This window comes from Humulus lupulus, chromosome 6 (genome assembly GCF_963169125.1).
Source record: "Humulus lupulus chromosome 6, drHumLupu1.1, whole genome shotgun sequence".
Classification (NCBI taxonomy): domain Eukaryota; kingdom Viridiplantae; phylum Streptophyta; class Magnoliopsida; order Rosales; family Cannabaceae; genus Humulus; species Humulus lupulus.
In genome coordinates, this window is record NC_084798.1 from 15851064 (window position 1) to 15877935 (window position 26872).

Genomic DNA, 26872 nt, shown 5'->3' on the forward strand with positions numbered 1-26872 from the left:
TGCAGGTTGTCTTAAATAACTACAATATACACTGTCATAGAACCACTTGACTGCACCTGTTTGCACGGAAGCGGCTCCCTTTATATATAAATATATATATATATTTAGGAAATGTGTTGGGGAAAATATTCGTAAAATAGCAATTACACATTTTCAATTTCTTAATTATAATTAAAATTGTCTATATAATATTTGTAAATTTTAAATGCATTTTTAAAGGCAGATATTTTTCTCTTTATCTTAGATAGGAAAATCAGCCAATGCCCCATGATAAATAGTTCTCAATCTTATCGTATATATTTTATCAAAATATTGTAGTCTGATTATCTTATCATCCCTGCAATTAAAGAAAAAGCAATGGCAGCAGAGCAAGTTTTCGCCATGAATAGTGGTGCCGGCAAAGCTAGCTATGCAAACAACTCCTCACTTCAAGTACGTCCACACACACTATTTATATATATAATAATTATTGGACTAAACTTAATATTATAGTTTATATATTCATTTTTTTTTATATTGAATATATATATAGAGAATAGTATGCATATATGATGGTGTGATTAATTAATTTGCTCACAGGAAATCGTGATTTCCAAAGTAAAAGCCATAATAGAAGAGAAAGCCTTGGAGGTTTACTGTAATACTCTCCCAGAATGTATGAGAATAGCTGAGTTGGGTTGCTCTTCTGGGCCAACTGCTCTAACTGCTACATCTTACATTTTGGATGTTGTTATGTCCCACTGCTCGAGCCAAATGAATAAGAACAAGTCATTGACATTCCAAGTGTTCCTCAACGATCTTCCTGGGAATGATTTTAACAACATTTTTCAATCACTTTCGAGCTTCTATGAGAGGCTGAAAATTCATAAAAAAGGAGACTTATTTGATCCTTTTTGTTTTGTCATGGCCATGCCGGGAAGCTTCTATGGAAGGCTTTTTCCTAATAACTCCTTGCACTTAATTCATTCTTCTGTAGTTTGAAATGGCTGTCTAAGGTAAGATAGTTAAACGAGCCAATATATATCATATACTCTCAAATTTTATTGTCTCTATTTGTGTTAATTAACAACTCATACTATTAATATTACGTTTTGAAGGTTCCAAAGGGTTTGGTTAGCGAAACCGGTGAAGCTCACAACAAAAGAAATATTTATATTACAATGACAAGCCCTAATGTGGCTCTGGAAGCACATTTGACTCAATTTCAAATGGACTTTACAACCTTTTTAAAGTGTCGTTCAAAGGAAATGGTGATTGGTGGTTGTATGATACTAACAATATTGGGATGTATTATTAATAATGATCCTAAACATATTTTGGAGATAGTGGGTAGGGTGTTGAATGACATGGTCTCTGAGGTACGTATAATTAAGTATATATATTTTAGGGTAAATACTTATTTGATATTCTGTGTTATATCAAAATACATACTTAATACTTTGTGTTTTTAATAATTAATGTTCATTCGGTGGTACCCTGTAATTTCAAATCATACATATATATTTCGTACCTTAGCTTGACTCAAATTTGATAAATAAAATTTTATCAATATGACAAAAATACCCTCAATTATGAGTTTTAAACACAAATTTAATTATTTTATTACATATAAATAAGGACAATTTTGTCATATTGATCAAATTAGAGTACAGAGTACCAAATATATACAATTTAAAATTACGTAGTACTGGATGAACATTATTGAAAATATAAGGTACCAAGTCTATATTTTGATAAAACACAGCTTACCAAATCGTTATTTGCCCTGTCTTTTATTGTTGTGTTTAACTAAAATTGCTAAATATATTTTGTGTGATAGAGTATATAGTAATAATTATTTGTTATTTTAGGGAATAATTGAAGAGGAAAGTGTGGATTACTTCAATATACCAATGTATAGTCCAAATGAGAAGGAAATAAGAGAGGTGATTGAAGATGATGGATCATTTTGGTTGCATAAGCTGGAAGTTTACGAAATTGCTTGGGACGCTGGTTTTAGCGAAGCAAAAGGCAAAACTAGTAATAATACAAACATTAATGACGATGATGACATTGATAAACACAGAAGAGGAGAATTTGTTTGTGGTTACATGAGAGCAGTTATGGAGCCTATTTTGACGAAGCAATTTGGAGAAAGTGTCATGGACGATTTGTTTCAGCGGTTTACCCAAAAGGTCATCGAATCAATTGCCAATGAACATTGGCAACATGTAAACTTGATTGTTTCTTTGACAAAGAAATGACCAAGTTTAAACATCGAAACATCAAGTACTACTGTTGTTTTATTTTCACGATGGATCAATATTTATGCACTAAGAATGTACATTAATGTTTTAATTCAATAAATGTCTGTGTGTTAGTGTGTATGCGTTTTTTGTAATTTTACATTGTAATATGGATGGCTATAAATATATATATATATATATGTATTTTAAAGATCAATTTTCAAATAATTTATGAAATGAGATTAATTAATCAAATTTTAAACTGATACAAATTCATGATCTACTTTGATAAGCAACATATGAACGAAGTGCTACATAACATGATGGGAGAGATCCCTTGCTATAATTATGATAGACCAAGCATATAAACTGAAGGATTTAATGTTGGTCACAATTCTTGAAAAGTACGTACGTCATCATATGCAATTTATTCCATATATCATTGTGTTTTCAGTAATGTTTACCTTTTTTTTCAATGTTAAGAAAACAAATTACACAAGTGACGTATACCATAATAAATTATAACAATTTTCATTATATTAGCGACAGCTAATCGACACTTTTTAATTAATTCATTTCTAATACTATGAAAAATGACATTCCTAACATTATATGAGAATAATTATGTTATTTTTCATAATAATAGTGTATTAGGACTGAATTAATTAGAAGGTGTAGAACAGTTATATGACACGCATAATATAGAACAACTCTCACGTATATAAATATAGCGCATGTGATTTTCAACTCTACCTTGATGTAGAAAATAAAGAAGGAATGAAATTATTGAATCAAATCACTAGGTTAAGTTGCAGATTAGGTCACTTTTCTTTTAGACGTTCGCGACACTGTACAGAATTGCGCAACTAGACTATCAGTCCCATCAACCCCAGAATAAAACAACCTAGATATATATACCTCTGTCATGGACCTCCATTACACTATGGAATACCAAAAATACTAATTATCCAGACAACGCTACTTCTCAAAAACCATATAAAAAACTGTGTTTATTTTAAAATGAGATTTATTTCTCCCGTTGGTTCTGTCGAATTATATAGAGCGAGTGGACAAAAAATAAAACGGGAAGAAAAATGTTAATCGAGACATGGGTGGAGAGTTAGAGTTGCGCAAATAAAACGGAGGAGAAAAATCTAAGAAAAAGTTTTGTTTATTTTTCTTTAAATACGTTCTATTATACTTAATTAATTATATTAAATATTTAATTAACCATCTCAACTTAATATGGTAACACGCGTGTGTGATAGTTAAGTGAGTCATGGTGTATCTCCTTCCTTTCACAAAAAAGTAGGAACAGTCTTTACCTTATATTCACCTCTAAATAAATGCTCTTATCCCATGTGAGACTCTTTCACTAAGGAGACAAAAAGACATTTTTTTTCTATTTTTTTAACAATTCTCTTTAAAAAAATTCCAACACCACTCTCCTTCTCCTTGATAAAGATAAGGACTAATAATAAGAATATAAAGTGCCCACATGTGTAATTAATTTTAAGTGAAACTTTTAACGATATATATAGTGTCACCCTATTAATTGTGCATCAATGTACATAATTTTTGTATGTAACTTTAATTTGTCTCTAGCATTACTTTATTGGTGTAAAATTGAAAAATTAAACCAAATTCGAACCATATATATTTATGTTGATGACTTGTTTGTGATGCTAATAATTGGAATAATGTATTATTCTTTAACCACTGTTCAATTATCGCCCTTCAGAACATTTACAAAAAAAAAAAAAAGAACAAAACAAAACAAATTTGTCCCCATTGATATCTTTCTTATTGTATAGGGTAGGAGCACATCGAATCTAAGAAATCTGATATACTTTATGGGAAAATATGTACCACTCACTATTTTTCATTATCCTTGATCTACCATCATACTTATCATTTGATTATCACTTCATTCAAATCAACAAATACGTACATACTTTTGTTCGTACAATGAAATGAATTAATATTTTAATATGTAAATATATACAAATTAATTTCAAGAGGCCAAAAGGTATAAATGAAAAATCTCACTACACATTTAATGACTCTATGATGATTTACACTCTATGATGATTTACACCAATTATGATATAAGACATTATAAGTATTTAAGGATATTTAAAGTCTAATGAGGTACGTCATTAAAAATTATTGTTTATGACTATGTGGGTAAGTCATTAAAAATTGTGAGAGACGTTAACTACAAAATTCAGAATAAATTAATTCATTTTTAAAATTCAGATTATGAAGACGTGCCACATCAGCCGTCTTCCCAGGGGAGACGTCAAATGTCCTACACGTCTTCCTAGGGGAGACGTTAGAAGTCTTCCCCTGATATACCTTCATCATTCCTCTGCTTCTTCCTCGCGCCGCACGAACCTCAGGAGAACTGCAGTTCTAGGGCAATTTCAACTGTTATTTTCAGGTGCATTTTCGCGATTTTGGGCTCTAAATATTTCATTTCAGGTATGGTTTTAAGATTTGATGAATGTATTATAGTTAGGATAATATTGTTTTGTTTATTTTCTTTAAATATTAGTGGGTTAATTAATATTGGATTTTTTGGGTTTTAAATTGTAGCGGATTTTGGCAAATCTTGTATCAATAAAGTTGATTTCAAGCATATTTGAGGTAAGATTTCAAGATTAAAACAATGTGTCATAGTTAGAATAATAGAAAAAAAATGATATTTGTGCATTCTTTTATATAATTTGTGGGTTTATTAGAAATATATGTTTAAAATATGAAAAATAATTTTAATGTAGATTTGAAATACCACATCGTTTACTTTTGGGATGATACAAATATGTTTACTATTTTAATTTGTTTTACTATATAATCCAAAAATTAAACATTTTTTCTAATTCTTTAATTAAATTTTAAGGTTGATTAAGTATATATATGTTTTGCTAAAATTTATTTAATAACTTTATCTAAAGTAATGAAAATAATTTGAATTTTATTTTTACATAGCAAATTGCATGTATAGATATAAGTAATTCAAGTATATATTTATGTGATTTTTTTAATTTTTATTTTTATTTAATTTAAAAATTATATATATTTGTATATATATTTAAAATATTTTATTAGCATTTAAGTAGGTTGCTTATATATAGCTATGTTTTTTTTTTTATGTAAGTAGGACTATTTGTTGACGTCGTTTTTCATCAACTTAATTATGAAGATAACTAAACAAAAATGTAGAAAAATTAGAAGGATTTAGAGATTTTTTACGTGGTTCAGCAGTTAAAATCTGTCTAGTCCACGAGTCACTGTTATAGACCTGGTCGTAAGAATATCTTTCCCAATTCAGGGAAGATACAATCAAACATTTAAATTTGAAAGAAATACATTAAATGTGTTGATTACATAATCTCATGACAATAGGGATTTAATATATGATAATAACGAATCCCTACGAAATAGAGATTTCCTAACAGCCTTTTCGCATGCCAAACACGTCATTGAGCTCGATCGTTGTGCTGATGCGCTTTTGAAATTGGTCAAGCGTTGAGCTCATCGTTCCAATTGCAGCCTCCTCCTCATCCAGTAATAATTTGCACGAGTACATTCTTCGAAGAAGGTTAGTGCCTTCGAGCCTGTAGCTCAGGCTCAAACGATGCGACTCGTGCTCGAGTGCTACTTAGTATTATAAGATACTTTCACATGCATAAAACATCATATCATTTTTCTATTTGTTTTGAAATTACGACCGGCTAAGCATTTCTATACAATTACATTTCAGAGTTTTTTTTTATTTAATTTCTATCCCCAAAAGTTAATCTATATATATGAACAAATCAAATTTAATATAAATATCATCATATGCAATTTATTCCATATATCATTGTGTTTTCAGTAATGTTTACCTTTTTTTCAATGTTAAGAAAACAAATTACACAAGTGACGTATAACATAATAAAATACAACAATTTTCATTATATTAGCGAGAGCTAATCGATACTTTTTAATTAATTCATTTCTAATACTATGAAAAATTACATTCCTAATATTATATGAGAATAATTATGTTATTTTCATAATAATGGTGTATTAGGACTGAATTAATTAAAAGGTGTACATGGAGAGACGTTATATGACGTGCATAATATAGAACAATTCTCACATATATAAATAGCGCATGTGATTTTCAACTGTACGTTGCTGTAGAAAATAAAAGAGGAACGAAATTACTGAATCGAATCACTAGGTTAAGTTGCAAACTACGTTACTCTATTTTAGAGGATCGTGACACTGTCCTGAATTGTGCAAGCAGACTATCAATCCCGTCGACTCCAGCATAAAACAACCAATACACTATAGAAGACCGGAAATACTAAATATCCAGACAACGCTACTACTCAGAAACCATATAAAAAATTGTGTTTATTTTAAAATGAGATTTGTTTCTCCCGTTGGTGCTGTCGAATTATACAGAGAGTGTAGACAAAAAATAAAACGGGAAGAAAAACATTAATCGAGACGTGGGTGGAGAGTTAAAGTCGTGCAAATAAAAGCAAAGGATAAATGAGAAAAAGTTTAGTTTATTTTTCTGTAAAAGCATTCGACTTAATTTCATTAATTAATTAAATTAAATATTTAATTAACCATCTCAGCTTGGACAGCAGGCGGTGACACACATGTAAGTAAGCCATGGTGTGTCTCCTCCTTCTCACAAAAAAGTGGGTACCCCTAGGGCACATCCCCAAAGGTAGAGTCTTTACTTTATATTTACCTGTAAATAAATGCTCTCATCCCATGTGAGACTCTTTCACTAAGGAGACAAAAAGACATTTTTTCTATTTTTTTAACAATTCTCTTTAAACAAATTCCAAGTTCCAACACCACTCTCCTTGATAAAGATAAAGGGTAATAAAAAGAATATAAACTGCTCACATGTGTAATTAATTTTAAGTGACAAATTTTTAACGATATATATAGTGTCACCTATTAATTGTGCATCTATGTATATAATTTTTGTATGTAACTTTTGTCTCTAGCATTACTTTATTGGTGTAAAATTGAAAAATTAAACCAAATTCAAACCATATTTATTTATGTTGATGACTGGTTTGTGATGCTAATAATTGGAACATTGTATTATTCTTTAACCACTGTCAATTATCGCCCTTCCGTACATTTACAAAAAAAACAAAAATCAAAAACAAATTTGTCCCCATTGATCATTCTTATTGGTTAGGTATAGGAGCACATCGAATCTAAGAAATCTGATCTACTTTATGGGAAAATATGTACCACTCACTATTTTTCATTATCCTTGATCTATCATCATACTTATCATTTGATTATCACTTCATTCAAATCAACAAATATGTACCACATACTTTTGTTCGTACAGTGAAATGAATTAATATTTCAATACGTAAATATAGTATATATGCAAATTAATTTCATGAGGCCAAAAGATATAAATGAAAAATCTTACTACAACAATTTTCACATTTAATGACTCTGCTACGATAACTTACACCAACTATGGTAATATATATTATAATTATTTAGAGATATTTTAAGTCTAATGAGGTAAATCATTAAAAGTTCTTGTTTATGATTAAGTGGGTAAGTCATTAAAAATTGTGGGAGACGTTAACTACAAAATTCGAAAAAAATTAATTAATTTATAAAAAAACATTTGAAATATTTTATTAACAGTTAAGTAGGTTGATTATATATAGTTATGTTTTTTTTATTTAAGTAGGACTATTTGTTGACGCCGTTTTTCGTCAACTTAATTATGAAGAGCACTAAACAAGAATGTAGAAAAAATATAGGGATTTAGAGGTTTTTTACGTGGTTCAGCAGTTAAAATCTGCCTAGTCCACGAGTTACTGTTGTATAGACCTGGCCTTAAGAATATCTTTCCCCAATTCAGGGAAGATACAATCGAGAATTTAAATTTGAAATAAATACATTAAATGTGTTGATTACATAATATCCCATGACTATAGGGATTTAATATATGATAATATCGAATCCCTATGAAATAGAGATTTCCTAACAGCCTTTCCACATGCCAAACACGTCATTGAGCTCGATCGTTGTGCCCGCGCGCTTTCGAGACTGGTCAAGCTTCGAGCTCATCGTTCCAATTACAGCCTCCTCCTCATCCAATCATTTTCCCGAGTACATTCTTCAGAGAAGGTTAGTGCCTTCGAGCCTGTAGCTCAGACTCGAATGATGCGACTCATGCTTGAGTTCTAATAAGAGATCTAAAACCACTTGACAATTCATATAAGTGTACTGTTGACACTTGTAGATCTCGAGCTTAACCTTTTCGAGCCTACATTTCGAGGTTATTTATTTAATCTCGAAATTTGGGTGTAACATTTTTTCCCCTCAAAAGTGTTGGTTCGAATCCTCTGAGAAGGATACTTTTGAACTTCACTTTCAGAAAACGTGCCCACCCACCATACTCGAGTGTGGACACGTGTCACCAGGGGATTGCTTACCGAGAGTACCTGTGTACCCTTTTACCTGCGCACGTCTTTTCCCATTCTCTTTCTGCCACCATCTCTTTGAAATGAAATGTGGTCCCTCAGATCAAGGGCTCAGATATGTTCATCTTTTACAATTCTTCTCTGCTATATATATACCCTTTCTTCTTCCTCACTTCATTCACTTTTACCTTTTTTAACATTCCATTCTTCAGAAGAAAAAATACACGAACCAGAGCCTTACATATTTTTAAGAAAATACCAGATATTTCAAAAATCCCTCAATTTCCCACTCGATCTCCCTTCGAAGGTGAGCTTCCGAGGATCTCTTTGCATCATCATTATCAGTCGACTCTCCGGTTCTTTCCATTGTTCTTCGTATTATGCATGCTCCTTTCACTATTTTTTTTCCTATATTTATGAAAATTGTCTGTGAAAGAGGTAGCTTTTTAATTTGGATATATTCGTAGATATCGGAAATTTGTATAGGCAAAAGGTTTGGTAAAAACCAATAAAAATGGAACCTTTTTTAGGTTATGGGGCATTAGGTTTTAGGTTTCATGTTGGTTAAGGAAAAAGGGTTTTGGATTAAGGTTTTAATGAACGTATCCCGATAATATCTCCTTTTTGGGTAACAACCCAATTTTTCCTAGAAATTCGGGATACACTTAGACTGATCATAACCGCCCTACTCTTGCGTGGGTACACTCTCGATTCCCTGAACTTTGTAATAGTTTGGTGTTGGCATTTGAGTTAATCTCGCCATTTCGAGCCTTCAGGCTCGATTAGGCGATCTCGTTATCTCGAGCTTGCAAACTCGAGTTATTGAAATTTGAATCTTTTCCACCTTTTTTTTTCTTTTAAAATGGGCCCTCACCTTTTTCTTTCTTGTGAGATGTCCCAGTCTTCAGAGAATCGGTTGGGGCCCAAGCTCGCTATCCCTTACCCTCCTACATCTCCTTGACTTGAATCGTCATTTACACAGAACCAAGGGCTGATCCACGAGCACAAGGAACAACTCGAACGATAGGATATCCGACCTCATTTTCGACGTCCGATCGACAAGGTCAAAGAGGGAAAAGGAAAGAAACTTCGAGTTGTTGTGTATCCTGATCCGGACCCCGAGATCCGCCAATTCCACTAGATCCTAAGTTTAAAGTCACCATAGCCTGCTCCCTCGGCGTACTTTGATTCAACCTCATGGAGGGTTTATCAAATCATCTGTCCACACACACAACCCCCATATTTCTTTCCATCCCAGCCACAAAGAGCTCCTTCTTCGAGGCCGAACATTATCAAAGTTCAATCACCTCAACCATGCAGATTTCTGAGCTGTTATCCTACCATGGGTTAAAGTTATCTGGCAAGCTTATGTGCCGGCCCGCCAGCTCCGACGAGAAGAGCTGCCACTACAAGAAAATTACTCTACAACAATGACTTTTGTCGTCGCTGTAGATCAAGAAGTTGTCGTTGTACGTATACAGTGACGACATGTCGTTGCCAAAATGGCGTCGCTGTAGGTCTATATGTGTAGCGACCTACAATGTTTGCAAGCTTTGGAGCAAGAGGTTTATCATGGCCGATTTGATATTAGGGCCAATACTCAACATATCCTAGCTCACAACCAGATGTTTATTGAATATGCGAGCTATCAAGATATCTGTTATAGGATGAATTAGACTCGCTTGAATGTGGATATGTCTGGATATTCACCTGCTCCTACTTGGTTGCAAGCATACCCACCACTGGTCCCATGCCCATTGTGCCATATCAGGCCCATGATGATGAGGATGTTGTAGGCGCTGTAGATATGGATATTCCTGAGGAGTAACCTGTTTTGAGGGAGTTTTTCTTTTCTTCTCTTTCCACTTTATTTTCTATTTTTTTGAGTCCATTGAGGACAATATATAGTTTAAGTCACTACTACAAAACTGGGCTTTCCCGACACCCAACCACGACAGTCAACTCTGTTGACTGTCTTAACGGGACTCTACGCCGTCAGTTAAAAACCGTAGGCATAGGGACCAACGCCGACAGCTAATAACTATCACCATTGCTTTTGAGTGTCGCTATTGACCCCAACACCGACAGTTAATTCAAGACCAATGCCGACAGTTAAAATGTGTTGCTATTGACCCCAACGCCGACAGTTAATTCGAGACCAATGCCGACAGTTAAAATGTGTCGATATTGACCCCAACGCCGACAGTTAATTCGAGATCAATGCTGACAGTTAAAATATGTCGTTATTGACCTCAACATCGACAGTTAATAAAAGTTCAATGCCGACAGTCATAAAATGTCGCCAAAATTCAAATAAAAAATTATAATTAATGAATAATAAAATTTTAAAAATAAACTAAATTATGTAAATATGTATTTATTAAAATTATGTATTTATTACAAACTTTTAAAACTAGATTTTTTTGTTTCTAAATTTTTCTTAATATTAACTTTTGTTTTTATAATAATTTTATATCAAATTTTAAATTAATTTTGATATTAAGAGTAACAATACTTTAATTTAATTTTATAAAAAAATATTAATTACTAAATTAATATATAAAAAATATATCATATAATGGAGCAAGCAAGTTTTGAACCTCCACCGTCCAAATCAAGTACTCTTTACCACTACACCAATACATCTTATTAAACAAAGGTGTATATAAAAATATTTATATAGGTGTCCAATTTGATTTTTTGGCTTCACCTCTAATATCATAATAGACACAATCCTAGGTCATTTTTTCTCAGCAGCACAAAAGCATAAGAAGAATAAAAGGAGAAGGTGGTCGACGGCGGCAGGGGGGTCGGGGTCGTGCTGTACAGTGGCAGGGGGCTCGGGACTGGGCTCGATGGAAACGATTGGTGGCTCGGGGGCTAGGATCGACGGCAGGTGGGGGGTCTCGGTTCTGGGCTCAATGGCGAAGGGGGTCAGGGTCGAGCTGTACAGCGGCAGGGGGCTCGGGGCAGGGCTCGACGGCGGGTGGGGGTCTCGGGTCTGGGCTCGATGGCACAGGGGGGGTCAGGGTCGGGGCTCGACCATTTTCAGAAGGGAAAGGACTCCAAGAAACTAGTAATGAAAAAAAATTAAAGCTTTGCTTTGGTTTTACCTTTTGATATTATTACTTTTCTTATGTTATTGTTTCTGTTTGTGTGAGTTGAGTTTATTTTTTTTTTAAGAAATGCTTAGAACTCTATTACGATATTTCCCAGAAAATTTTCGATTAAGGTTGTCCCATCCTGCTTTGTTATCTCTGAAAGCTCAAAACTTGTGCTTGATTTATTCTACGGTGATATAATTTGGTGGATTTGGGATTACCTATTTTAATGTTTATGTATATGCTTTGTTTTGATATGTAAATTTTGAGTAGAATATATAAAAGTTCTTGCCGATTTTTCTTGTTTGTGCTCTTGACTTCTTTTATTCTTTACAGGTTGTGGTTGATTTCACTGCATCATGGTGATGACCCTGCCGTGTCATTGCCCCAATCCTCACCGACCTAAGAAGAATTCAAGTGCCATATTCCTGAAAGTTGATGTTGATGAGTTGCAGGTATTAATCTACAAATTTTTTTTTTATACTAACAAAGGAGTTAAGATGAGGCCTCTCATTAGTAGTAGTCTCTATGATAATTTGTTCATACACAATTATGGTTTAGGTTTGATTTTTGGGGTTTTGATGATATTTAGAAAAGAGAAAAGATAATATGATGACATTTGTGCCTTTTATATTGTTATATGCATGTAGGATGTTGCTAAGGAGTGGGAAATCGAGGCAATGCCAACCCTTTTGTTCCTCACAGAAGGGAAAATTATTAACAAGATTGCGGGAGCTAAGAAGGATGAGCTTATTGATAAAGTTGCAAAGCATGCAGTTGTGGCTGCTGCTTGTCTTTGATTAGCCTTTGGGACTAAATAAAGATCGGTAGCATGAGGCTATCCAATTTGATAAGAAAAATACATATTTTATATAAATCATTTTTGTGACTAAAATCCACATTCATCTTTTTTATTTCTTATGCAACCTCAAGTTCTCTATTTATTTTAGTTTTGATTTGACTTTAATGATGTTTATTCTGTATTGTAGGCTAAAACTCTACTTGGATATTTAAGAGAACCAAGACAATTATATAAGAGAACCAAGGCAACAAGAAATTCTTCAAGTTGTTGGGTATTATTTTCTTTCTTGCTTGTAAGAATTATGTACATTGAGGATTTGATGTATTATTTACATTGAGAATAATGAATTTTTATTAAGAATTATAATGAATTTTTATTGAGAATTATTTAGTCTCATGCGGATTTGATGTATTATTTACATCTCAATTGTATGAATAAATGTTGTATGTATATGAATTTTTATTATGATAAATATAATTTTTTTTACAAGTTATGGTAATAATAATTAATTATGTGAGTAATTTTTTTATTTAAATTTATATCAAGCTTCAATTGTTAAAAATATAATTAAATTTTTTTAAAAATATATATCAAAAAATTATTATATATATATAAATTTAATGTTACGGCGACACGTATTAACTGTCGGCATTGCCAGCAACGGCGACACCTATTAACTGTCGGCGTTGCCAGCAACGGCGACACCTATTAACTGTCGGCGTAGCCAGCAACGACAACACTTATTAACTGTCGGCGTAGCTACCCTACGCCGGCATAGGCAATTATGACAGTTAGTCGACTCGTCAATTGCTCAATAGCGACAGTTAAAAACTGTTGGGAAAGCCCGTTTTTGTAGTAGTGAGTGTGGGGAAGGACAAAACTGATTTACTTTGTTTACTTTCTGTTTTGTTATGTATTTGTTAACTATCTGATATTTTTCGTTTTATTTTATGTTTTGATTCCACCTTTCCCATGTATCCCCTCCAATCAACCCATATCCTTCAAATCTCCTCCAATCAAATCAATTGAATTTTATGAAACATAATCTCACAAAATTGTTGTAATTATATAGCACATATATACTTGTTTAAATTAAATTAAATTTGGAGAAATGGATTTGTGTTAATTGGCCAATATTTATATCATTAATCAGCAAGTATAATATTAACAATTATGTTACAATGATCATATTTGTAGTATAGAATAATAGTTAGCATATTAATATCAAATTTAATCACATTATTATATTATCAATTATAATTTGCAAAATTAAGTGAAATTTGTACTTCATTGAAAATGAACACACACATAATGTCACATGAATATATGTGACTATATTATTACGTACTTGGTGAAAATGGTAAATAGTTAATTAGACTAATTATTAGTGAGACTGAAAATTTGATAGCACTATATATATACACTACAAAAAAAAGGTTATATACCGAGAATATTATATCGACAACATGTCCTCGGTATAGACATTTCATATGCGCGGGACATTTTCGCGGTTCTGAATAAGTTTAGTTGCTATACCGAGAACCTATACCGAGAACATGTTCTCGGTATATGGTTTATAAATATCCCCCTCAGCCGCGAAGCCCCTTCTCCTTCCTCTCTGGGTTTTCTCCGAACCGTTCGCCTCCCTCCGCCGATTATCGCCATTTTCCTCCATAAAACCTCGGTTTTAAGCCCCAAAATTGCCAAGGGTGAAGGAATTTCTGTATATTTGTTGAAGGTATGGTTTATTTATTCATTTTTTTTTTATATATATATATATTTATGAAATTGTATAATGATATTTTCTAATTTTTGTTTGAAGGTTGGGTATTCGGTTTTTGTTGGACTATAGAGATTGCTAGCAAGATATTGAAGGCATTGGTACGTTTTTTTTAAAATTTTTCTGTATTTTTTTAATTTTTTTTCAATTTTTGAATAATTTATGTTTTTTTATATAAATAATATAATATTAATTTTAATAAAAATCTGAAATAATTATATTAGATAGAATGTATTTATTTTTAGGTTTTCAAAATAAGTATTAGTGAAAATGATATTAGGAATTAGAAAATTGTTATATGATTAATTAGTATTTTTTTTAAATAAATTCTATGTTGTTTTGGTGAATTTTATGTGTATTAAACATATTAGTAAACATATTAAATATTTGAGTGTTAATTTGAAAATTTTGGTGGTAATGTTAGTATGTTGTTGTTGTTAATTTTAAGTTTTTTGCTTATGTTAGTAGTAAAAATTAAGATTTTATGAATATTGATGATTAATTTGTTGTTGTTAATTTTTAGTAGAATTTTAATATTTTGGCTAGAAAATTGAATAATTAATAAAATTTAGACTAATAATTATAAATTATATAGTCGTTTAAAATGTATTTGTAATGCTCTCTGCATGATCTGGGTCTGGATATTTTTTATTTGTTATTTGCAGGATTTTAAATTTTGGGATAGATGAAAATATAGTCGTTATGCTGCCGAATTTTTTATAGAATTGTAAAATTTAGAGATATTGTGAATATTAGTAGAAGTACTCAATAAAATTTCTAATTTAATAAATAGTGAATTGATAAGTAAAATAATATATTTTAAAATTAAGATTAAAAAAAATTAACATTAACATTATGCAACTAAATTTTAATAAAAATAAACATTAATTAAATAATTTAAGTAATAATTAAATCCTAAAGTAAATAAATAAATTTTAAACAAATCTTAGAAATTTTGTTTAAATTAATAAAATTATTCAATAAAGCATAAGTAAAATATGTAATTTAATAAATACTAAATTAATATGTAAAAAAATAATATTTGTTAGTTCTGATTAAATAAAATTAACAAATATATTATTAGAAAACCATTATTAAAATTAAATTTAAAATTAAAAAAATTAAATTTAATATTTGTTAGTTTTAATCATTATTAAAATTAAAATTAAAAAAATATGTTTTTAATAATATTTGTTAGTTGTTTTTAATTTTTCTGTATTTTTTTTAAAAAATTTTTTCAATTTTTGAATAATTTACGTTTTTTTTATATAAATAATATATTTTAAAATTAAGATTAAAAAAAATTAACATTAACATTATGCAACTAAATTTTAATAAAAATAAACATTAATTAAATAATTTAAGTAATAATTAAATCCTAAAGTAAATAAATAAATTTTAAACAAATCGTAGAAATTTTGTTTAAATTAATAAAACTATTCAATAAAGCATAAGTAAAATATTTAATTTAATAAATACTAAATTAATATGTAAAATTTAAATAATTTTAATAATATTTACACTGAAATATATTATAGTTAGATATCATAAAACAACATAATTAACTTCAAAGAGCATAAGACATTAAAAAAACATATTTAATTTTATTTGCTTTTTTATTTGGTAATAAGAAATTATTACCAAAGATATAATAGTGTTATTATCACCTAGTGATAATATTATATTTTTTTAGTGTTCATCACAAGAAGCCTTAGACCCGTTTAGAGAGGGTAAGTCATTGAAGACTCTTACATTTGCCTCTCTCTGAATTAGGACACACACAAATTGATTGTAAGTTTGATGATTAGTGTTCCGTGTAGTGCTACATTCATACAATGTCGATCGACAAGAGCTGGATTAATTTGACAGATCGATTATCCGATGAGTATGAGGCTGGTGTGATGGATTTTCTCCAGAGAGCTCGGCAGTGCGTTGACTCAAGGGGATTGGTGAAATGTTCGTGTAGGAGGTGTGTCAACGTTGAATTTCAGACGATTGATGTATTAGAAAATCATCTTTTTGTAAATGGTTTTCTACGGAAATATACCAATTGGCATTGGCATGGAGAGGATGAAATAATACCAATGAGAGCTCGGATAGATCAAAATGATGAAGATGAAATGATGGATGTTCTCAATGATCTTATGCAAAATGACAATGATGAACAAGCGGAGAATGAGCGCGGTCAAGAGATACCTACAACAGACTACAGGGGTGGGCAACATTATAACGATTTGTTTGCTGAGATCGAGGCTCCATTATTCCCCGGGTGTCAAAATTACACATCATTGAATTTCCTAGTGAAGTTAATGCATTTCAAAGTGTTGGGGAAAATTCCCAACAAAATATTTGATGGAATGTTGGAGTTGTTACATGATGCATTTCCAGCCCCAAATAACCTTCCAAAATCGCATTATGCAGCGAAAAAGTTGTTGCGGAAACTTGGATTGGGCTCCGAGTCAATCCATGTCTGCAAGCATGATTGCGCACTGTTTTGGAAAGAACATGCTGGAAAAAGCAAATGTCCTGTTTGTGGGGAGGATCGATGGGTGGACAAGAACACCAAGGGAAAGAAAGTGCATCATAAAGTGATGCGTTATTTTCCTTTAACCCCTAGGTTAATGCGAAAATATGCATCGAGGCACATTTCTCAACATATGAGATGGCATCACGAGCAACGTATAAAAGAAGATGGTGTATTGCGTCATCCTGCTGATGGGAAAGCTTGGAAGGACTTTGACCGAAATAATCCAACATTTGCAATGGAACCCAGGAATGTGCGGCTTGGATTGACTGCAGATGGATTCAATCCCTTTGGTAATATGAGTCTTTCTTATAGTATGTGGCCGGTAGTGTTGACGACATATAACTTGCCACCATGGTTGTGCATGAGAGAAACTAATTTCATGTTGAGTTTATTAATTCCGGGACCTCATTCGCCAGGAAAAGATTTTGATGTTTTCTTAAGACCATTGATTGATGAGTTAAAAGAATTATGGGTGACTGGTGTACAGACTCGAGATGCAGTCGATGGCAGTTTCTTCACTCTTCGGGCAGCTTTGATGTGGACTATAAACGATTACCCAGGAGTAGCCTTTCTGGATGGACTGGCCAAGGTTATCATGCTTGCTCTACTTGCAATGTGGCAACACCATCTATTCGTTTACAAAAGAAGGTTGCTTTTTATGGTCATAGACATTTTTTACCAATCAAACATGCCATTAGAAGGGACAAGAAGACATATGGTGTCGTTGAAAAAAGATTACCACCAAAGCCATTAACCATGCAAGAAATGTTCACACAAATGAGTTTTATACCTGATTCTCTTCCTGGTAAGCATGTCAGTTATGGCGGCCAAAAAAGAAAGCGTACAAAAGAGCAAGTTGGTTGGCGGAAAAAAAGTATATTTTTTTAGCTCCCATATTGGGCCAACATAATGTTGCGACACAATCTAGATGTTATGCATGTTGAGAAAAATGTGTGCGACAATTTAGTAGGCACAATAGTTGGGCTGGAGAATAAGACCAAAGACACAGTTAGTGCCAGAGTAGACTTGGAGAAGATGAAGATGAGACCAGAGTTACAGCTGAGGAAGTTGAATGGTCGGATACAAAAGCCTGCGGCCAAATTCACTTTCACTGTTGAAGATCGCCAAAAGTTTTGTCGATTTCTTAAATCAGTGAAGTTTCCAGATGGTTTTGGATCTAACCTAAGGAAAAATGTGATTGATAATGACAATAAGATCACTGGTTTGAAATCGCATGATTGTCACATCATTATGCAACGGCTTTTGCCAGTTGGTGTGCATGCATTCCTAGAGAAATCGATGAGTACAACTATTATTGAGTTATGCACTTTCTTGAAGCTCATTTGTGCGAGAACTCTAAAAGTCTCAGATTTAGAAAAAGTCAAAACTTCAATTGTTGAGATTGTTTGCAAGTTAGAAAATATTTTCCCACCTGCTTTTTTCGATATCATGGTCCATCTACTAATACATTTACCAGAAGAAGCAATACTTGGAGGACCGGTTCACATGAGGTGGATGTATCCTTTTGAAAGGTATATGAAAAAATTGAAGAATTATGTCCGTAATAAAGCACGTCCAGAGGGGTCAATAGCAGAAGGATATGTGGTTGATGAGGCATTAACATTTTGCTCCATGTACTTGAAAGGTGTTGAGACAAAGTTCAAGCGTCCAGACTGAAATGTAGATGTTGGTCCATCACTTAAAAAGATGTCGGTCTTTCGATCTCAGGGTCGTCCAATTGGTAAGAAATCATTGACAATTTTGGAAGATGAAGGGAAGAAAATAGCGGATTGGTATATTCTAAACAACTGCAATGAGATCTTGCCATATCTTCGGTAAGTAATTAAAGTAGTTCATCAATTCATTGCATGTTTATTATAACATTTATTAGTAGCTGATAAATTAGTTGTTTTTGTTTGTTGCAGAGAGCATAGGGAAATTCTACAGACTAGAGGTGTTGAAAACCTAGACCAATTACATAGAGAGGAATTTCCTAATTGGTTTTATAATAAGATTTATCATCTTCGACAAACAGGATCCTTGGAAGTACATGAAGAATTAATCTCTTTAGCAAACGGTTCTTCAACTCGTGTTGCATCGTACCCTGGGTGTGTTGTAAATGGAGTAAGATTTTTGTGTTATGACAGGGACAAGAATCGCAAAACTCAAAATAGTGGAGTCTCTGTAGCGGGTGTCGAAAATAGTACTTATTACGGCCAGTTGGAAGAAGTTTTAGTGATGTCATATCTTTCTAGTTGTTCTGTTGTATTATTTAAGTGCAAATGGTTTGACACTAATCGGTCTTCAGGATTAAAGTTTGAGCAAAACATAACGAGTATCAAAACCAGTTCGGAGGCCTTCAAAGATGATAAATTTATCTTAGCAACTCAGGCTAACCAAGTTTTCTACATTGAAGACCTTAAAAATAAATCTCATTGGAAAGTCGTCCAAGAAGTGCGTCACAGAAATGTGTGGGACATCCCACTAGTTGAAGAACAAGCGGAGGATGTAGAAGTAGATGTTATGCACGACACTAGTTCCTCTAATTTCCAATTATTCGTTGATCTTGGACCGTTGCCACAAATCAGCTTTGAACGTACGGGGGCTCCATTACAATTTGTTGAGATAGATAATGTTGCAATTGAGGAGGAGATGGAGGAGGAAATGGAAGAAGAAGAGGAGGAGGAGGAAGAGGAAGTGGAGGAGGAGGAGGAGGAGGTTGAATATGAAGATGATGAAGATGAAGATGAACACATAGAAACCGATGATGATTGTGAAGATTATTATAGTGATAATAAAGTTGTAATTTTATAATATGTTGAAGTAATTATTTTTAACAATAAATAATTTTATATAGTCATTTTTATGTGATAAATGTAATTTTAATATCGATTAATTTGACAGATATGGCTGATGTTATTGCTCAATCTCACGGGGGTGATGGTGGAGGATGCGATCCTCCACGTGGACCGTCAGATATCCCAGCTGATTGTGAACGAGGTAATACTTTACACATTGATATACTCCTTAAAATTTAACAATTAATCCATATTAATTTTTTTTTTGATGAATAATCCATATTAATTTTAAAATATTGAATTTGCATACAATAGCGCCTCCAAATAAACGTGGACGCCATAAAGGATTGAACACGCGGGAAAAGAGGGAACAGTTGGGGCGTCCTCTCCCTCTCGAGTGGGATGTGCGGGGGAGAACATATAAAGAGATCGGAGAGTACAGATCAAATTTCTCAAGAGAGCTCGGATTACTTGTTCGACAGTACACAGATCCGGACTGTCCTCAATGGTCAAAAGTACCAAATGCCTCGAAAGAAAGAATACTTGCACATTTGGAAGTAAGTAGTTTATGTATTTTTATGTTAATTCTCATTTTATGTTATATATCATATTTACTAATAAATGCTTGTAAATTAGGATAATTTGTTTGATATTGGGCGTACTAGATATGGAGAAGGGCATATGCCTGGGATCTTGAGAGGCATTGATACTTCGTGTGCTAAAAAGTATTCTGACTGGAAGTACGATATTAAAGAGCATTTAACGATTAATGGGCCACAAAATCGTTATGGTGGTTGCACGGATACGCAGTGGCAAAAAGCAATTGAATTTTTCCGACGCCCAGAAATTACGGTATTAATTTCTTGCTAAACTTAACTATCTTAATTAAATATATTACTAACGATAACTTTTTGCAGAAACGTTCTGTGGTCAACAAGGAAAATAGAAGGAAACTGAAAGAGCTTAGCTATGGAGGTTCTCAGTCAATCCCAGCCCTGCGCTATAAAAAGGTTAGTTAATTAATTATTTTTTAGTTTATTTTTCTTATTTACGTTTAATTATTAATTTTATAAAAATATATGTACGTGACAGCGCAATTTAGAGACTGGGCAACTTGAGTCCATCCCGGATAGCTGGATGGATACTCACCATAAATCAGGCACAGGGTGGGTGACAGAGACAGCAAAAAATACTTGGGTACGTTAAGTTTTTTTAAACATTTTTCAAAATTTTAATTACATTATACATTGTATCACAGGAGGAATTGCGTGCATACCGCGACACATATCAGACACAGGCAACTGATATTGAGAGTTCCACACCAGTTTCGAGTGCGCCTGAAGATGAAGACATATCTTTGGTACAAACTGTCTTCGGAAAACGACGGGGCCACCAGAAAGGATATGGACGTATCCTTAACATAAGGGATCGAACTCCATTTGATTTTCGTCCTTCACAAACTAGAGATGAAGAGTTGTCTAAGATGAGAGAGCATCTTCAACAGTTAGAGGAGCATGTCCGGACTCATTGTATCACCCCGGGATCTCAATCTGCCCCACCACCACCCGATGATCCCGATGTTGGAGCACCGACTCAGTAGGACTTATATATGAATTTTATTACAATTGACTATTACATTATCATGTTTAACACAACTCTTTATTTTGATTCAGCGAACATACTCTTATGTTTTTATTTATATGTTTAATATAAGTGTTTTAATTTTATTCTATTTTTTTATATTTAATTCAAATTAAATAAATAAATAAGGGAATAAATATTACAAATATAAAAAAAAATTCGGGAAAAGTCTATACCGAGGACATTGTCCTCGGTATATACCAGAAAGATGTCGGTATATACCAGCACGATGACAAATTGGGGTTGATTGTACCGAGGACATTTTTCACTTTCTACCGAGGACATTGTCCTCGGTAAAACCTATACCGGGAACATTTTTAATGTCGTCGGTATAAGTTTTGTTTTACCGACGCGGTTGTACCGATAACTTTCTACCGACGACATTGTCTCAGTAGAGGGTGTACCGAGGACATTTGGGCTTATACCGAGGACATTTGTTCTCGGTGTAGGCCTTGTTTTTTGTAGTGATACTTTTCACATATATTTATAATCTGTATTGTCGAATTTATTTGTATCACTACATTCTCATTATAAATAGTTATATCGCATCAATTTTAAACCATACAATTGAAGTCACAATAATTTAAGTTTAGATTATTAAATATGTATGATTTCAAATTACATGTATCAAATTAGTATTATTAAAAACATATCGTGCAAAGTGTGTATTTCAATAAAATATGGGATACTAAATCAGTAATTGCCCTTTAGGTTTTCATATAATAAAAGACTAAAAAATTTCTTGCTCTCTTTTCGTTTGGTTAGAAAAAAAGGACCCATTTGATTTCATTTTTTTTTCTTTTGTGTGGTTATGAAGTACTACTTCTGACACTTATCACTTTGAAACAATATGTCCCCACATAATTGTTTTTATTAGAGGTACGCATGTTACCATTAATTAATTTATTAGAAAAATATAGTACAATTGCCTCCTAGGTCTAGTTTGGTTATGTATTTCCAAAAAGTATGATGATGACTGGAAATTTGATATCAATAATATTTATGACACAACAAAGTTGACCATAAATGACTAGTGAGTATAATAATATGGGGCTTGGTACAAAATAATCCTTGATAATGTGTCAAAATAAATAAATGTCAATATTTTTAATTTTGTAGTAAAATAGTCTAACTATTTTTTTAATATTACATACTACCAAATATGTTCTTTAGCAAATTATTATTTTATTCTAAATATTTTAATATTATGGTATAAGTATATTAGTTTTTATTTTAAAGTTATTTTGATTTTTTTTCATTTTTTATTCGTTGTTGAATGATATACCACACCACAAAATACATATTCTGAGTTCAAAAATAATATACCAACAAAACTTACAAAATTATTACTAAAAAATGTATATACTATGCTAGCAAAATTATATACTACCATTAAAATGTATATACCATGATGCAAAATTATAAGAAGATAAAATTATAACAAAATTATATTCTACCATTATGTATAATAAGATAGAAACTAGAATATTATATATATATATAACATACAATAAATTACATATACACTGAAAAATAATATACCAACAACCCATAAAACTTAAAAAATCAATATAACTTTAAAGTAAAAGTTGATAAACAAAACTAATATAGATATACAACTATATTAAAGTCATACATTCCTAAATAAATAAATAAATAAATGATAGAACAATTTATTAGATAATCAATTTTTAAAATAGGGACATTAGTTTTTTTATGCCAATATTTTGGGTTTTTTTTGTTTGTTGAAATGATAATATTGTATACATTCACATATGCTTAATCTATGCCGTCAGATTTATTTTTAATTAATCCAACGAACTACAACAACTTTGAAATTTGTTAAGTGGCAACGACAACACATTCTCATTATAATTATTAGTCCTCATCACTTTTCTCAATATTTTCGTCTCGGTATCTCATCCACACAATCATACGAAGAAAAAAAATATGGAAGAGAAGCAAGTTCTCCACATGAAAGGTGGTGTCGGCAAGGCAAGCTATGCAAAAAACTCTTCACTTCAAGTATGAACAGTATACATAAATATACGTATGTGTATACATAAATATACGTATGTGTATATATATATTTCATATATCATCATTTTAAGTATATATATATACACTTACTGTTAATATGTGTGGTGATTATATAATATTGCAGAAGATGGTTATTTCAAAAGTGAGAGCCAGGGTGGAAGAGAGTGCTTTGGAAGCTTACTGTAATATATTTCCAGATTGTATGAGAATAGCTGACTTGGGTTGCTCTTCCGGGCCAAACTCTTTGGCTGTTACATCTTATATTTTAGATGCAATAGTAAACCAAATGACTATGATGAAGAAGCCATTGACATTCCAAGTTTTCCTCAATGATCTTCCTGGAAACGATTTCAACACTGTCTTTCAATCACTTTCGAGCTTCTATGAGAGGCTGAAGAAGAAGAAGAATGAGAAGGGAGACAAGTTTGATCGTCCCTTATGCTTTGTCATGGCCATGCCAGGGAGCTTCTACGAAAGGCTTTTCCCTAATAACTTCATACACTTCTTTCTTTCTTCTTACAGTTTACATTGGTTGTCTAAGGTATATATTGTTTAGACGACAATTATTGGAAATTATTGTTTTAGGAATTTAAATTATATTAAATTTATTCGACAAAAGATACTAAATTTATATTAATATGTTTCAAGACTCCCAAAGGGTTGGTTAGCGAGACCGGAGAAGCACATAACAAAGGGAATATTTATATTACGAAAGCAAGTCCTGATGTGGTTGGGAAAGCATACTCGTGTCAGTTCCAAGAGAATTTCACAACCTTTTTAAGGTATCGTTCAGAGGAAATTGTCATTGGTGGATGTATGGTACTAACAATGATCGGCAGTGCTATAAGTAATGATCCTAAACACGTGTTGGAGATAATGGGAAGGGCGTTGAATGACATGGTCTTCGAGGTACCATTTTGTGTAATATAATACATGATGCATGTCTCTTATATATATATATATAAACTTTATTTAATGTATATGCAAATATTTTATATATATATAATAATAATCTATTATTTTAGGGTATAGTTGAAGAGAAAAGCTTGGACAATTTTAACATGCCAGTGTATTGCCCCACTGCGAAAGAAGTGAGAATGGTGATTGAAGACGAAGGATCTTTTAAGTTACAGAAGCTTGAAGTTTTCGAAATTGCTTGGGATGCTGGCTTAAACGAAGAAAAAGGAAAAATCATTCATAGTATTATTGTTGATGATGATAATATAGATAAATACAACAGAGGGAAGTATGTTTCGGATTATATGAGAGCAGTTTTGGAACCTATTCTGATGAAACAATTTGGAGAAAGTATCATGGATGATTTATTTGAGAGGTTCACTCACAAAATCATCGAATCAATGGCGAATGAAAATTGGCACTACATAAACTTGGCTATTTCTTTGACAAAGAATCAAGGTTAAACATACATTTGAAGTATGTATCTTATGTTGTTTTATTTTATAATCTATAAATATGGCACTATGTAATACTAGTTTACTAATTTCTTATGTGAGAAATAACTATAGTTCAATCAATTATTGGTAAAAATAACACAAATGTTTGAGCGTTTGTTTATGATAGAATTATTAATTGAACTATGGGGATGCATGTGTGTATTTTTTGAAACATAAATTTTAAAAGATATTATCCTATCCTTCTTTTTATTTTTTAATTATTATTAGAATACTTATTGAAAAATATTAAAAAATGTTACAACTAAAATGGTTATGTTACAACAAGGTTATAAAGTACACAATAATTATTGCGTTATATTATTTGAAATAATATAATTAATTATTTGATTAAATAAAATAAAATTAGAGTTACAACATGTTTTGGTGCTAACTCTTTTTTTGGAGCTGTTTTGTAACATTTTGGTAAGCTCTTTTTGGTCGTGTAACTTTCAAAACGTCCATTTAGGTCCATAAACACCCACTAATAGCATTGTAACACCCGACGAAAACATTTCTACAAATTATTCGAGGAAATAACATTTTAGAATAAAACTTCCACAGAGACTTCTTTAAGCCTTGTGTTCTTTTCCATCTCCCCTTTAATTGATTTACTTGTGAAATGTGTTAAATCCCTTCTCATCGTCTTCCACTGTAAGTGTAATATTCCTAACATATATATTGTAACAAATTAGTTACTTAGTCCGCATATATATCCACATATTAAACTAATTAGTATTTTACAAGCACGTATGTTTATTGAGTTGAAATCCTTAATTTATGTATTTCTCTTGTTTATAAGCACATCCTCTGTCACATTTTTGTCTAGTTAATTTTATCAAACTATTTAAATTCAGATAAATTATTGAGATATACATAATACATGTCCTTAATACTATGTGCAAGCAACGTGCAATGCACGTTTGCTTAGTTTTCACTACAAGAAAGTAGGTCTTTGCCGGTGCAATACGGAATTGCGTCGATAAAAGAAACATTTACTGGCACAATTCGCAAAAGGCATCGGCAAAAACACAATCTTTTGCCGGCGTTAATTTGCGCCGATATATGTTATTTTTTCCGGCACAATTCGCAATTGCGCCGACAAAGATTTATGAACATTTGACGGATGTCTTTGTTAGGTACTTTTTTCGGAGCATTTCACCTAACCCGCCGGCAAAAATCAATGTTTTATATTACTGTTCATGCACGTTTTAAAGAAGGTTGGTTGGGTAGACTTTTGCCGGCGCGTTTCGTTGCACCGACAAAAGTCTATACTGTGTCGGTAAAAGTCTTAGTTATTTAAACGGTGTCGTTTTGGATTAGGGTTTTTGGGCATGACTTTTGGCAGCGCAGTGTAGACTTTTGCTAGTGCAACGAAACGCGCCAGCAAAAGTCATAACGATATTACATTGTCATCGAGCCTTCTCTCCCTTTCTTCAATCCCCACCACCACCCCCAAGCCTCCAACGCCACCACCCCGACCCTCCAACACCATCCCTGAGCCTCCATCGACAACCCATCCCGCGAGCCTCCATTGGCAACCCCGACCCTCCAACGCCAACCCACCCCCGACCCCAAGCCCCTGCCTAAGGTGAGTTTATTTTACTTTTGTATTTTATTGTTTTAGTTTTTGTTATGTATTGAATCTCTTTTATTTATTTTTTGTTTCTGTGGAGTCTCCTAGCTTTGCCGACCCTGAGCCTCTGCCTAGCCACTGTCGACCCCGAGCCACTGCCGCAACTCCGAGCCGCTTCCTACCCATTGTAATATATATTTTTTATTTACTATTTTTATAATATATGTTCTTAGTATTTATTAAAAAATTTAAAAAACAGATTTGAGTATGTATTTTTTTTTAATTTTATTTCTTTATATGTATATTAAAAAAAATAGATTAGATTATTATATTATATTGTATATTTGTATTATACTTTATTTTTTTATATTAAAGATTATGTGTTTATAAATATTTACTAAATAAATTGTTTTGATGTTATTATTATAAAAAGATTTGATATATGTTATTAA

The 26872-nt window shown here is 32.2% G+C and overlaps 4 protein-coding genes across 5 annotated transcripts; all 4 read left to right on the forward strand.

Moving 5' to 3' along the window:
• Positions 1 to 255: 255 nt before the first annotated feature.
• LOC133783831 (probable caffeine synthase MTL2) lies at positions 256 to 2384 on the forward strand. The gene is made up of 4 exons (XM_062223451.1): positions 256 to 432; positions 580 to 995; positions 1098 to 1358; positions 1851 to 2384. The coding sequence occupies exons 3-4, from the start codon at positions 1161 to 1163 to the stop codon at positions 2241 to 2243; spliced, it is 591 nt and encodes a 196-aa protein (XP_062079435.1). The 5' UTR covers positions 256 to 432; positions 580 to 995; positions 1098 to 1160; the 3' UTR covers positions 2244 to 2384.
• Positions 358 to 981, forward strand: LOC133784747 (probable methyltransferase TCM_000331). The gene is made up of 2 exons (XM_062224023.1): positions 358 to 432; positions 580 to 981. The coding sequence occupies exons 1-2, from the start codon at positions 358 to 360 to the stop codon at positions 979 to 981; spliced, it is 477 nt and encodes a 158-aa protein (XP_062080007.1).
• A 9349-nt stretch (positions 2385 to 11733) lies between the features above and the next one.
• LOC133783833 (thioredoxin H-type 2-like) lies at positions 11734 to 12717 on the forward strand. The gene is made up of 3 exons (XM_062223452.1): positions 11734 to 11780; positions 12142 to 12260; positions 12456 to 12717. The coding sequence occupies exons 2-3, from the start codon at positions 12165 to 12167 to the stop codon at positions 12603 to 12605; spliced, it is 246 nt and encodes an 81-aa protein (XP_062079436.1). The 5' UTR covers positions 11734 to 11780; positions 12142 to 12164; the 3' UTR covers positions 12606 to 12717.
• Positions 12718 to 23247: 10530 nt separating this feature from the next.
• Positions 23248 to 25051, forward strand: LOC133781734 (probable caffeine synthase MTL2). Of its 2 annotated transcripts, none has more exons than XM_062220803.1 (4): positions 23248 to 23378; positions 23518 to 23934; positions 24042 to 24302; positions 24419 to 25051. In XM_062220803.1, the coding sequence occupies exons 1-4, from the start codon at positions 23304 to 23306 to the stop codon at positions 24812 to 24814; spliced, it is 1149 nt and encodes a 382-aa protein (XP_062076787.1). In that variant the 5' UTR covers positions 23248 to 23303; the 3' UTR covers positions 24815 to 25051. The 2 variants fall into 2 exon arrangements, with proteins under 2 accessions (XP_062076787.1, XP_062076788.1); XM_062220804.1 differs by having other exon boundaries at positions 23274 to 23403.
• The last annotated feature ends 1821 nt before the right edge of the window (positions 25052 to 26872 follow it).

Bases quoted from the DNA above. Each gene is read 5' to 3' on its own strand.
- LOC133784747 (XM_062224023.1), top strand. From the start codon at position 358: ATGGCAGCAGAGCAAGTTTTCGCCATGAATAGTGGTGCCGGCAAAGCT. The intron at 433-579 runs GTACGTCCACAC...ATTTGCTCACAG, and splicing joins CAAACAACTCCTCACTTCAA to GAAATCGTGATTTCCAAAGT.
- LOC133783831 (XM_062223451.1), top strand. From the start codon at position 1,161: ATGACAAGCCCTAATGTGGCTCTGGAAGCACATTTGACTCAATTTCAA. The intron at 1,359-1,850 runs GTACGTATAATT...TTGTTATTTTAG, and splicing joins TGAATGACATGGTCTCTGAG to GGAATAATTGAAGAGGAAAG.
- LOC133783833 (XM_062223452.1), top strand. From the start codon at position 12,165: ATGGTGATGACCCTGCCGTGTCATTGCCCCAATCCTCACCGACCTAAG. The intron at 12,261-12,455 runs GTATTAATCTAC...ATATGCATGTAG, and splicing joins TTGATGTTGATGAGTTGCAG to GATGTTGCTAAGGAGTGGGA.
- LOC133781734 (XM_062220803.1), top strand. From the start codon at position 23,304: ATGGAAGAGAAGCAAGTTCTCCACATGAAAGGTGGTGTCGGCAAGGCA. The intron at 23,379-23,517 runs GTATGAACAGTA...ATAATATTGCAG, and splicing joins CAAAAAACTCTTCACTTCAA to AAGATGGTTATTTCAAAAGT. The intron at 24,303-24,418 runs GTACCATTTTGT...CTATTATTTTAG, and splicing joins TGAATGACATGGTCTTCGAG to GGTATAGTTGAAGAGAAAAG.